The 13,387-nt window shown below is 38.5% G+C and overlaps 1 protein-coding gene across 2 annotated transcripts; it reads left to right on the top strand.

The window, feature by feature from the left end:
- Nucleotides 1–2,931: 2,931 nt before the first annotated feature.
- LOC137128406 (porphobilinogen deaminase-like) lies at nt 2,932–9,786 on the top strand. 2 transcript variants are annotated; one of them, XM_067506341.1, is made up of 14 exons: nt 2,932–3,114; nt 4,291–4,344; nt 4,650–4,722; nt 4,917–4,966; nt 5,318–5,373; nt 5,736–5,813; nt 6,642–6,719; nt 6,802–6,877; nt 6,974–7,087; nt 7,179–7,217; nt 7,319–7,438; nt 7,543–7,596; nt 7,960–8,046; nt 8,196–9,786. In XM_067506341.1, exons 1-14 carry the CDS (start codon nt 3,091–3,093, stop codon nt 8,367–8,369), a joined length of 1,077 nt encoding a protein of 358 aa, XP_067362442.1. In that variant the 5' UTR covers nt 2,932–3,090; the 3' UTR covers nt 8,370–9,786. The 2 variants fall into 2 exon arrangements, with proteins under 2 accessions (XP_067362442.1, XP_067362441.1); XM_067506340.1 differs by lacking the exon at nt 2,932–3,114 and adding an exon at nt 4,018–4,170.
- Nucleotides 9,787–13,387: the final 3,601 nt, after the last annotated feature.

Genomic DNA, 13,387 nt, shown 5'->3' on the forward strand with positions numbered 1-13,387 from the left:
TCCACATGTCAATAGCAGTTGTCAAAGGAAGTCCTAAAATTACTTCTGGCGCCCTGTAGTCAAGAAGCTGCACATTCATTCCCAGCTTTACTTTGCTCTCTGGGAGGGCCAAACCAAAATCAATGAGTTTGATTTTGAGCGGCTGTTTGCTGTGGTTGACGAGCATGATGTTATCAAGTTTTAGATCACAATAGATGATTCCCAGACCTTTCAGGGCGTCAAAGGCCACAAGTACCTGCTGTGTTATTGTCCGAATTTCGTTTAGACTCAGCGGTGCCCATTTTCTCTCCTTCATCAGATCCCAGATGCTTTTGTCAAGCATTTCAAACACAAGACAAGACAGCTCCTGAAATCTGAAATACTCCAGGAATTTGACAATGTTCTTTTTGTCTGGGTCAAGAGCCTGCACCGCTTCAAGTATGGCAACCTCACCTTTTAGGATGTCTTCATTATCCTTTTTTGGGACTTTAACTGCAACTCCATTACCAGTTTCTAAGTTTAAACACTTGGCAACTGTTGCAAACCCCCCCTCTCCAATCCAGTCTATCACTTGGTAGCGTGCAGAATCGCTGCAGAGTATGCCATTAGTAAGTCGACTTGTTGCCTGTGAGGCCTCCATGCTTTGTAAAATATTTTCAAGTATTTTGCAAAACTTTGTACAAAAAAATGCCTCGTGTAAGTATGGACAGCCAAAATAAGAACTTGAGAGATGTCTTCTCTCTACAACCTGATCAACAGACTGAGAGAGTTGTTTAAAACTATAGGTTTCGTGACTTAGTCAGTGTATTGTGTCCTTCTGTTGTCATAGAAACATTCTGAAACATCCAAGCCAAAATAAACATCATGAGCAAATGTTTCCAATCAAAGTTTTAGTTTGAAAGTTTTAAAAATGTGTAAAAACAATTCTGGTGGGCTATGAGCTGCATTCTCTTAGCTTTTACATACATTTCTATTTATGTGTTTCTATTGACAACTGAATCACTATTTCAATGAATAATAGACAGGCTAACTATTTAGTAGAGTTTGGGCTTGAAACTAGTTCAAAGATGACTAATTAGCTAGTTGTCTGATTATATTTGGTCAAATATAATCAGTTTTCCTAATCGTTTGCAGTTAAGTGGCTAATGAATGTTTTACCCTTTGTCTAAACAGCAAATAAAAACAACCCTCAAAGTGTACACAATATTTAAACTGTATATGTATATTTTGGTAGTATTTTCTTTAAGTATCTAGACAAACTAGAAAGAGGCAGTTTTCTGCTACCATAATAAGCTCTTGAGACATGCAGCTCAAGTCTTTCTTGCTTTCCAGTCAACTTCTGTGGAGCTGCTGGAGATGGAGAAAGACTCTTCAGGCGTCTGCAAACATATCCTAAGATGCCATGTAACATCTTGGAGACAAGCTGGGGGTGTTTCCAGTTACCAGATAAAAATTGCTTCAATGCTTTAACTTCAATGTTATGACTTCCAAACGTTAATAATGCTACAAAGTGCAACAAATTGTTTTACCAAGCAGGAAGTTAATCAATTAGGCAGAAAGTGACTTCTGATTCCAGTGTTCAGTTGTACTAGAGTGCTATGAAAGGAACTGAGGAGAGAGTACTAAGATGACAAGGGTTGGATATTGTGACATTGTCAAAGCATTGGATTGTTAAAGACACAAATATACAGTACATACAGAAAGCTTTCCCAGTTTGAACCAGGACTCTTTCTAGAGCGTGCTGGCCAGCCAAACTGAGCAATCGAGAGAGAAGGGCCTTAGTCAGGGAGGTGACCAAGAACCCGATGGTCACTCTAAAAGAGCACCGGCATTTCTCTTTGGAGAGAGGAGAACCTACTAGAGGAAAAACCATCTCTGCAGCACTCCACCAATCAGGTCTGTATGGTAGAGTGAGCAGACGAAAACCACGACTCAATAAAAGGCACGTGACAGCCCGCCTGAAGGACTCTCAGACCATGACAAAACAAATCCTTTGGTCTGATGAAACAAAGATTGAGCTTTTTGGCATGAATGCCGTGTCATGTTTAGAGGAAACCAGATATCATTACCAGATATTATATTGTTTTTCAGCGGCAGGGACTGTGGGACTAGTCAGGATTGAGGGAAAGATGAATTTACATAGCAATGCGTAGAGGGCTCTCTGTACAGCAATGTACAGAGACGTCCTTGATGAAAACCTGTTCCAGAGTGCTCTGGACCTCAGACTTCATCTTTCAATAAGACATCGACCCTAAGCACACAGCCAAGATAACAAAGGAGTGGCAACAGGAAAACTCTGTCAATGTCCTGGAGCTGCTCAGCCAGAGACCAGACTTGAACCCAACTGAACATCTCTGAAGAGATCTGAAAATGGCTGCACACCGATGCTTCCCATCCAACCAGCCAAGCTTGTACCATCATAATTAAAGGCAAATTTGCGAAGCTTTCAAACAAACTTCTTTGACATTGTCATTACAGTGTATTGTTTGTAGAACTTTGAGGAAAATAAGGAATTTAATCAATTTTTAAATTAGGCTGTAACATAACGTGGAAAAAGTTAAGCACTGGAAATACTTTCTGGATGCACTGTACATGTCAAAAACTTAATTTCCCTGTAGACAGATTAAATTGGATGAATGGGAAAAAAAATAGACATAGGCCTAGATAAAATTACTCATACACTGATGGCTTAAATAGGAATTTGCAAAATAAGGTTACACAGGCTTAACTAAGTTGAACTATTTTAGCTTGTGTATAGTTGATGTGTTATTACAGTCATATTGGCCAATATCTTTCCGATAATTATTTTAAAATTATATAAATAACAATTGTCTAAAACATACTATTGTTGTAGCTGTAAAAAGACAAACTGGATGCTTTAATTTTGTTTTGTCGTAACCGTAAGAGGAAACTGAGAAACGGAACAAGGAAGTGACCTTTTACTGGTCCAATGAGATCAAGGGTTGCATTTAGTCATATGGCTGCAGTATGAGAGCAGCACTGTAACGTCTCCGAATGATTATTTTTTTATTTTTGTTTTTATGAAATCAGTATCGAACAAAACGCGCTGTTGACTCCTACAACATCGGCAGAAGAAAGCAGATTGTCGTCATGTCGAAGGAAGCAAGTTCTCAGGTCGGTGTTTTACAAACTGAGCCAGTAAGGGCTCGCCATCATAAGCGAAAATAATGAGCGCCATTTCCGCGTAGTCCTTCATTTGGAGCGCGGCGATTGGTTAAAATAAGTGTCTGTTGTAGTATTCAGCTTCCCATTGGACGGTGCAGTGCTGCGTCTGTCAAGTACACAGGAGATGTTAAACTTTGAATCTCTTTATTACCCCAGTACACGTCTTTGGAGATATGTTGTGTGTGTGTGTATATATATATATATATATGATCTATGTCAATCATTTGTATGAACGGACTTTTTTTCAACGCTATGAAGCCAAAAATCCTCACTTGAAGATTCGTAGCCAAAACACGGTGGCTCTGCTCATTTGGTGAATTTTCAGATAATTAATAGGTGATGGACATGGTTACTTAAACCAAGGACATGAGCTTGGTACTTTTGCTAAAACCCAGTAAGAACTATGATCAGCAGATCAGTTTTTTTTTAGATTGGGTCGTGTCTGATCTACAGCATTGATATCGAAAGAAGGTCCTCCAAAAACTTTACCCACATAAATTATATTTTAAAATTTAACCTAAGTCTCTCTTAATAGCAAATTTATTTTGTTTTCATCGCAATCCCATCACATCAAGCCTTCAGCCAGTCACAAGCCTCTTCCATAATCAATAAAATATAAGTATGCAACATCTCCAAATGACACATTAAAAACTGCAGTTTTTTTTAAACGAAGGACAAAAAGGAAGGTCTTTGTTAACAGATAACCACACCTCACATCCAACACCCTGCTTAGCTGCCCCTCCCTGTCATTTATAACGGACTCTGTGAATTGACACCCTTATCTATTTCAACCAGAGATATCTTGGGGTGGAGGTATCTGGGTATCTTAGGGAGGAAAGAAAAGACTACTGTTCAGTTTCTAGAGACTATATGACCTCAGCACAGCTCCTCACAGAGACACAGCAGACAGTTCCAGCCACACAGCGGACACAATAGCCTCTACAGTGCATACACTCAGTGCAGACACACAGAGTTATGGAGGAAGGACCTTACAAGTACATTAGGGTGAGGCAAGCAGTGATGGATATGTGGTGGTAAATGTGCTTGGTTCATCATCAGAATATTCTGATGAAATTTGGGATGGAGTTTTCACTTTCTTGACTAACTTCTCTGTTGTATCTGCAGGAAGGGAACGGCAAGGTTAGTCGGGTCATCCGGATTGGAACCCGCAAAAGTCAGGTAAAGTATTTTTAAAGTCAGAGCTTTATTTCAGTTATGTTCTTGTAAAGTGAGCAGAACTCTTAAAGAGCCTTTATAAGTCAGTTAGTTGTGAATTATCTGATGCACCATTCCTCCATGCTGCCTCAGATACAGCAGAGCATGATGTCTGGGGCTCTTATTGCAGAGATAACATAGTTCTTGCTCAACAATAAAATTTTTACGATTACAGTGTCATACTGATATTATGGTCACCTACTCTTTTAATGGATTTTAGTTTTTACAAACATCAGTAACTAAAGTCAAGTGATGCTGTTGTCTTGTAGTTGGCTCGCATCCAGACTGACAGCGTGGCCGAAAAGTTGAAAGAACTGTACCCTGACATCCACTTGGAAATAGGTGAGAATCATAAGAAATTTAGATTTTGTGTATTGTGTGTAAACATAGGAAGTCCTGCTTATTTCAGAATGATAAGTCAAAGCAGTTAGTCCTGGTCCTTGTTAAACAAAAAAATAACACAATTCGGCGTTCAACATTGCAGCCCTTTAAAACTTGAACTGCTGTTGTTTTACCCATGTCTTATTTCATTTCAGTTGGCATGTCAACAACTGGAGACAAAATCCTAGACACAGCCTTATCCAAGGTGAGCTTTGTTCACATGACTTTTTACACATCTAGGGCTGAAACTAGGGACTATGTTTTAATTTAAAGCTACTGATCATTTTCACTATCAGTTAATTTGCACCATAAATCTTGTTGTTTATAAAATGTCCAAAAATTGTGAAAAATGTTATTTTTAGCTACATAGTGAAAATGTGTGTTTCATATTATAACAGATGGACATCAGCAATAAATCTAAGTGAACACTGTTTTTACTCAGTATTTAGATCATTTGCCTGCCAGTTTTAACGTACTACTAAAATATTATTTAATGTTTTTGTTGTTTTTTTACTTTAAAGAATCAATATAACAGACTCCTTGTTTTTCACTCCAGATTGGAGAGAAGAGTTTGTTCACCAAAGAGTTGGAGAATGCTTTGGACAGGAATGAGTAAGTGGGATCTGTGGCTGACACTACTCTACACTATACTGTCCTAAACCGGAGGTAGATACACAAACAACTATTTGACTAAGAATAAAATACCAACGTAAGCCTCAGTAACCCAGGTCTTAATCATTCACCGGGGCTTTTCTTCCCCCTTTTTTCCCAAATGTCATCACCTTCTCAAAAATCCCTAAGAATATTTTTCAGATAAAACCCAAGCAGGAAGAAACCCTTTGATTCAGTCTTAGAAGTAGCAGGTGGTAGCAGAAGTAGCTGTTGTGTAGCTGCTGTGAAGATATCAAATATGCTACTGAATGGTCGTATTATACCATCAAACATACACATGAGTGTATTTCTCTGTCCCACAGGGTCGATCTGGTCGTTCACTCCCTGAAGGATCTTCCCACTGCTTTGCCTCCAGGATTCACCATTGGAGCTGTTCTCAAGTAAGTGCTCCTACACTGTGTTGGTTGTGGTCGAGAGGTGATTTGCTGCTCCTGCTGCTTTGCTTTAAAGTCACTTTTCCAGCTTGTTCCCTGTTAATTAGTAGAAATAATTCTACCTTTATTCTATAGTGTCACCTCAGTCTAACATTTATACAGAAAGTTTACCTGGAGTTTTTTATTGTTCCTGTATTGTTCAAAAAAGAAATAACCTATGAGCCTAGTTTAAACTGTAGTAGAAGCTTATTAACTTTGTACAGAGGTGGAAGTGACCTATCAACTCTGATGGCTCAGTGGAAGATAAGGTGTCTAACTTGTGTTTGTTGGGTTCAGGTTTGCTGGTGGTAAATGAGCATCAGTGTTAGCACAGATGAGTTTTAGCAGCAGCTGGACCCTGAAACTGATTCAACAAAGTAGTTTTAGAGCAGGCCCTTGAAGGATTAACTGATTGATTGATTGAACCAATTTGTCCAGCAGTTTGTGGCAGCTAGCAAAGTGTTTTTTTTAAAAAAAGGAAAACTAAAAAAGACCACAATTTGATCAACCGGTCGTACTTGCTCTTATCATTTCCACTGTTAATGTAGTCTTTGAAGAGATCCCTTCAAAAATGCGCCTCGTCTACATGGCTAAGGACCAAATTATCATTCCTCCATCTTTGCAAAAACGTATTAAAAAAATTAATCTGCAGACAAGAAAAGGCTTAAGCCTTCTTAATTATGCATAATAAATGATTTAACTCAGACTGCTGAGTTTATTCAGACTAAGTAGGTTTTTGTAGTGAGGATGGTGGGATCCCCAACTTCCATTTAAATGGTTTTCGTGTGCTTTCAGGAGAGAAAGTCCTCACGATGCAGTGGTTTTACATCCAAAGAATGTCGGGAAAACTCTTGACAGCCTGCCAGAGAACAGGTACAGTCCAACAGACTATAAAACTGTCAGTTTTCACTCATATCATACATATGAATAATTTAATACTGTGTTTTGTGTGCAGTGTGATCGGCACCAGTTCACTGCGCCGTGCTGCTCAGCTGAAGAAGAGGTTCCCTCACCTGGAGTTCAGAGATATTGTATCCTTAATGAAGGCCTTGTGCAAACATGAAAACAGCTACACTGACTCATGGGGGGGGGGGGGCTACAGTTAACACCTTAACTGTAGTCTCCAGCGTGGTAATCTGAATACACGTCTGAAGAAGCTAGATGAAAAGGAAGACTTTGGTGCCATCATCCTGGCTGCTGCCGGCCTCCGGAGAATGGGCTGGGAGAACCGAATAAGCCAGGTACAGTCCACGATCAGATCAAGTCCTTTAATTAAAGCCACAGCGATAACTCATCTAACAGCCCAAATGTGTGTGTGCGTTCTCCTGGTAGATCCTAGAGCCTGAAGACTGTATGTACGCTGTAGGACAGGTGAGAACTTTTAGGGCTTTTAATTCCACACTAATCATCTAATCATGTCCAAATTCTGGAAATTAACATGTTTCTATTTTTTTAATTGTTTATTTTTTCAGGGGGCCCTGGCAGTGGAGGTTCGGGCCAGAGATGCAGACATCCTGGAGATGGTGTCAGTCCTCCATGACAATGATACTGTGCTGCGCTGCATAGCTGAGAGAGCCTTTCTTAAACACCTGGTACACACACACACACACACACACACACACACACACTTTCTTCAACTAATTTCTTTAATTGTATTCACTCCAGCACATTTTACTGAACATTTCAACATTTGTAGGAGGGTGGATGCAGTGTTCCGGTGGCTGTACACACTGAAGTGAAAGACTCCCAGGTAAGCAGGCTAGGAAGCATTAAAACTTCACTTAAATGAAGAAGAAGCTCCCTTGACATGTCGTAATCTATTAACAACAAACTGTTAAACCCTCTGTTAAACATGAACAAAAGGTAACTGAGTCAACAGTTACTGTTACGGACTCAGAAAAACCAAAAGTCTGGTTTCCTGAGTCAGTTGTTTATCCAGTTTTCACATGTGTTTAAGTGCATAGTTGGAAACATATCAACTCCTGAGAAAGTGGAGATGTTGGGAGCAAATAAGACCAAGACGCAGCAGAAGGGAACATAGTGGATCCACATTGATGTTTAGCTAGAAGTATAAAAAAAAGTATAAAACAAGAGTTTTCGTTGGGTTTTCCAGCTCTACCTGACAGGGGCAGTGTACAGCCTGGATGGATCAGACAGCCTGAAGGAAACCATGGAGACAAGCATTGCTGCCGACAACAAGGTAATAGCTGGGTGCCTGCACTTTCATCAAAAACATCCTGTGTGGTGTCACACACATTAGGAGACTGGATGGAACATATAGTTACCGTAAAATCATGTTTCAAATTCATTACTGGACTTTATGTTATCAATGTGTGTATTGCATGACAGAACTTGGAAGAGGTGGACGAGCGAGTGCAGCGAGTGGGAGTCACAGCCCATAAGATCTCAGGAGAAGTCCAAGATCGAGCTGAGCGTCTGGGGGTCGACCTGGCCAACTTACTGCTGAGCAAAGGAGCCAAGGAGATCCTGACGGTGGCCAGGCAGCTTAATGATGCCAGATAATCCTCCTCCATCAGGACAGTGACCAGGTCCTTGAGTGCAGCCAGTCACAGCCTTGTGTCAAGTAAAAACTTGAATGCCTTTTAACACTACTTGCCCCAAGGTTGTGCTCAGTGTTGCAATATGCTGCTAAGTTAACTACAACTTGTTAAGAATCACTGCAGCCTGTGTCACTCTTGGTCTTGGTTCCAATCTGCTCTTACATACAGTACCTCATGGAACCATCACCTATGCCTTACTGGCAATGTCAGCAGAAAACACAAAATGGCCTTCAAACATCGTTCTCAGCATTTCTTTTCACATTATCAGTGTAGTTTCATTATCAGGTAATGCCAATAAAATTCATCACTGCAGAATATTTATTGCTAATGTCATCAGTATCATGGTTGGCCAGGAAACAGGTGAGCGGTGAAGTTAAACTAGAGTAAAAAGCTGACTTTTGATGGTATCAAAGATGAGTTTCCAAGCATGTGGACGCATGATTCTGGTTTAGAGGAAGCCATTCTGCTGAGAAATTTAGGTGTGAAAGCTCAGTTTAATTTTCAATCCCAATTACTTGATCAAACTTTATTCACTGGAGTTATTTGTTTTATTATGTCAGCATTGTGAAGCATAAGGACTTGTGCAAAATCTTTATCCAGTTCATTTTGAACATACCATTTTCAATTGATTTATATACAAACACATTACCGTGAACTGTAGGGAACATTGTGACACAGCTGAGCTTGTACAGGTTTATACTGAGCAACATTGCTGTTCAGTTTCAATATGTGACTGGAGAATATCTGATACAAGCCCACAGCGAAGCCCTGCACATGTTTTATGCTGTTTTATGCTGTTTTTTTTTCTCACTATATTGTCCTAAAAATGGGTGTAATGCCAGAAAGATTTGTGGTACAACTGCTAAATAGTCGCTTATATAGCGCTTTGGAAAGCGCGTTACAATGTTGATTCCCATGCACCAATTCACACACACACACCGATGGCGGTAGCTGCCATGCAAGGTGTTCACCTGACCCACCGGGAGCAACTTGGGGTTCAGTGTCTCGCCCAAGGACATGTAGCCGGGAGCAGGGATCGAACCACTGACCCTGTGGTCCATGGACAACTGCCTTACCAACTGAGCAAGTGAACTCGGTGTAAAAATGATTAAATGTTACTTTGTTTTACCACTTCTGTCAAAATTTCATAAGAAAAAATTTGTGTTTAAATCATCCCAATCTTTCATCTGTTAGACCTGTTCTGTGTATTGTTTATGTTCATTTATTGTTGCAATAAATGTACTTTAAGACATTCCTCTATTATGAAAAGGACATTGTGACAACTGTAACAGCTAAATGTCTTTCAACCTTCTGCCAGGTTATGTTGAAATGTAAAAAAACAATCAAAAGTTAAAGTCAGCATTAAATATCACTTAGTACCTGTTTACTGGTTACTGCAGAGACCTCAGCTGTTCTGGCAGCTGTGAATCTACTGAGGCCCAGTGAAGCTTGGAGTTGGAATTAATGTCAACATGCAAATGGGAATTTTATTAGTAATTAATATCAAGAATGTGCTCATGCAATACTGAGTAAAGGGAAATTTTGACCTGATGAAATAAAGTTAAATAAAGATATTCATGCTGTAGGAACATGAATGTCATTGTGACAAAACATTCAATAGTGGTCAAAATATTTTACTTAAAAAAAAAAGTCCCTCAGTGGAGTTTTTAGTGCTGCTTCCTCATAGCTTAAAGGTCCCTGCTTTGAATCCACCTCCTGGTGTGGACTGTGTCAGTTTTCTTCCACATTTCAAACACATGCATGTTGGCTTGGTGACTCTGAATTGCCTAAAGGTGTGAATGTCAGTGTGAATGGTTGTCTGTCTGTGTATGTCTTTCTGTGTTGGCCCTGAGACAGACTTGAGACCTGTCCAAAGTGTACCCCGCCTCTCACCCAATGACAGCTGGGATAGGCTCCAGCCCTCCATGATCTTGAACAGGATAAGTGGTAACAGATAATGAACTAATAGATTTATTTTTATTTTTTTGAGCAGTGTGTCTTCTAGCATTGGTCTCACCATGAATAATGTCCCTTCTTTATGAGCTTTTGAGTAACTTAGGCTGAACCTTAATTATAATGTGACCAAATGGAGAAAGAAATAATGCAAATTTAAAAAAAAAAAACATTTCTAGTATTTTTTTGCTTGTTTTACCAGATACGCTGTCCAGCTGCTAAGCAGATTTATTAGTTGAGTTCAAAGCTCTGCTGCTCACTCACAGCTGTTTGTCCTCCTCATGTCCCCTCAGCAGCTTGTGCAGCTTCTCATACTGAGATGTCACACAAGGTTCCAGAGTAACAAAGCTGTGCGATTGGATCACATGATAGAAGCAGGTGGAGGGCAACTACTGCTTGGTTTTCACCTTGATCTTCTTCACCAGAGAGGCTGTTAAAATATTCATGTTTACACCTTCATCTGACCTATTGTTTAAGGAATGTGAAGCTTTTTTCAATTTGAAATGCACCTCTGTGAACTAACCCTCTTCAAACCTTGTCAGTTAGAGGAGATGGCCAGTCAGCAGGGTGCAGCCTTTATTCCTGATTCAAATAACTCAACAGTGTATCTAAAAGAAAAAAGAAAGGACTATATCTTTCAAGAATCTTGATGTCCAATGGCTATTGGCAGAATGCAAAGAAGTAGTAAAGTGCTGTATATTTAAAGTTATTATATGGAATCACTCATGGTGCTTTCTGTGTAAAAAACATGAAACAGCTATAAAATGCATAGCTGTTCTTAGATGAAGTCCACCAGAGTATGTGGTATGTAGTAGACAACACCTTGTTTTGTAACCAAAGTATCTGCAGGCTTCACAAAAGGTTCACTGGACGTTGTGGCCCATCTAACAAAAGAGAAATGTGTTGCAAAATGAAAGAGGAAAAAGAGCAATTTTCACTTCTACCTGCAATGACATGTACAGCTGTACCTCCCACTGAAACCAGATGTCATCAGTTTACTGGACACAAGAGGAAATGTGATGGTTTTCGAAAGCTCCATGTCTTCCTGTCAGAGGTTTACAGGGCTTGAGCTAGAAGAAAATTGTTCTTTTACCTGAATTTGTTTTATAAATTAACATAAGAAATTCTAAATGGATGCAAAAATTTATACAATGTCAACAATCATGGAAAATTCCCTTTTTTTTGTTGAACCGTATGGTCAAATAAATAAATAATTAATAACAATGATGTCAACCGATATGTTACAGTAATGTTGCAGGACTTTTTAAATGTGTGTACCTTTATTTATCATGTAATCTCAGGCTTCTGTAACATTTTTTTCCAGTGTAATGTGGTTACTGATCATAAACAAAACTTTGTGATGTAAAAACAAAATTGCATGTTGAAGTAAGTATCATTTTTCCAATTTGTGCAACTTTCATTTCAGAAAGTCAAATTCCATCAGCTCTTCAAAGTTACAAAGTGTGTGTGTGTGTGTGTGTGTGTGTGTGTGTGTGTGTGTGTGTATATATATATATATATATATATGTATATATATGTAAAAGTATATGTATAACTTAAATTATTTTATTTACACAAAAAACATGTTAAACACAATGAATTCTATTTAGGCATTATACATTTACTTTCATATTACTTTATAGTTTATCTTTTATTGTCCGTCCATCTGTTTCAGGAGCCCCACAGAATATATAGCAGCTTGGCAGCAAATTAATGAATCATAAAGCTAAAGCCAACATTGTATCGTTTTCTAGCCCACTGGCTGTTTATTATTAAATATACAATGACTTTTTGCCGTTCCAAAATGTTTATTATCTCGGCTCTACTTCCTCTCTATAAACAATGTTAGAATATGCAGTGTGAAACTCATGGACATTGTTCTGAGCAGTGCTTCGTTGAACTCTGACATATGTGATGATAGCGTTTCATTCCCCAAACACCTGCACTGTGTACATCCAGAAACATCCAGAAACACGTAAAAAATGTGAAGAAAACAAACATTCAGATTTTCATTGGATGTCAGTAACTTTCGGGTTATTATTTAATCTTTGAGCTAAAACAAGTATTTCATTTTCAGCCATGCGTTAGCACAGCTTTCACATTCACCGATTCACTCACAAAATAGGATGAATAGTTTTATTGGATTTAGAGTCTTTTACAATCAAGCAGATGAAACATTCTGATAATGTTATTGCTGTGAATAACACGTTTTTCCTGCTGTACATGTGATATGTTCAAACACATTTCAGTGTGTTTCTCTGCAACACCTGAATCAACATATTCCTATGTCAAAGTATTTACAACATTTGTGCAGCAGATGTAATTGGATTCAATAACTGGTTTGCAGATTAAAGGGAATGAAAAATATAAGGCTTTTTGTTCTGAGCTAAATGAAAAGTTACTGTATCAAGACATATTACCAGTTGATCTTTTGAAGAACGAGTTTAGAAATGATGAGAAACTCAATTTAGGCAAATGATGAAAGTAGGGAAACCTCCAGCTTGGCTCACTCAACACGATTGTGGTTAAATCCTGAAACTAATACTCTCTTGATGTAATCTTTCCTATGAAAATTGTTTTGAAACAATAACAAATATGTTGTCAGTAACATTACCTATCTATCTAAGTTTAATAGTTTCTACCTATAAAAGATTTTATAAATGTTACTGTTAAATTCAGCAATTTCACTTAACTCTTTGAGATTTTAAATGAAAAAGAACTAGAATATTAGCAGACATGACTAAAACTCTACTCACTGCTCGTTTTGTAGTTATAAAACTTTGAAACATGATAGAAACTATAATTGTTTACGTTACAAATACAGTGTTTCTTTCTTCACTAATGATATTAAGAATGTAACCATGATAAAGGGCAGTGCTGACTTCAGGGCCTAACCCTCACACACTTGGAATTTAACAGATGTTTAGTTTCAAACTGAAACAGTTTAAGGTGAAAAGTTTCCACACAACTTTCTACTAAAGTTAAGAATGAAGGTGTTTTGTGATCATTTTTGAACTTTGGGCAGAG

Source organism: Channa argus, chromosome 6 (genome assembly GCF_033026475.1).
Source record: "Channa argus isolate prfri chromosome 6, Channa argus male v1.0, whole genome shotgun sequence".
Taxonomy (NCBI): domain Eukaryota; kingdom Metazoa; phylum Chordata; class Actinopteri; order Anabantiformes; family Channidae; genus Channa; species Channa argus.

Excerpts from the sequence above, each read along its gene's own strand:
- LOC137128406 (XM_067506340.1), top strand. The coding sequence starts at position 4,141 with ATGGAGGAAGGACCTTACAAGTACATTAGG. Across the intron at positions 6,878-6,973 it reads ACCTGGAGTTCAGAGATATT|CGTGGTAATCTGAATACACG; the intron begins GTATCCTTAATG and ends TGTAGTCTCCAG. Across the intron at positions 7,088-7,178 it reads GGGAGAACCGAATAAGCCAG|ATCCTAGAGCCTGAAGACTG; the intron begins GTACAGTCCACG and ends TTCTCCTGGTAG.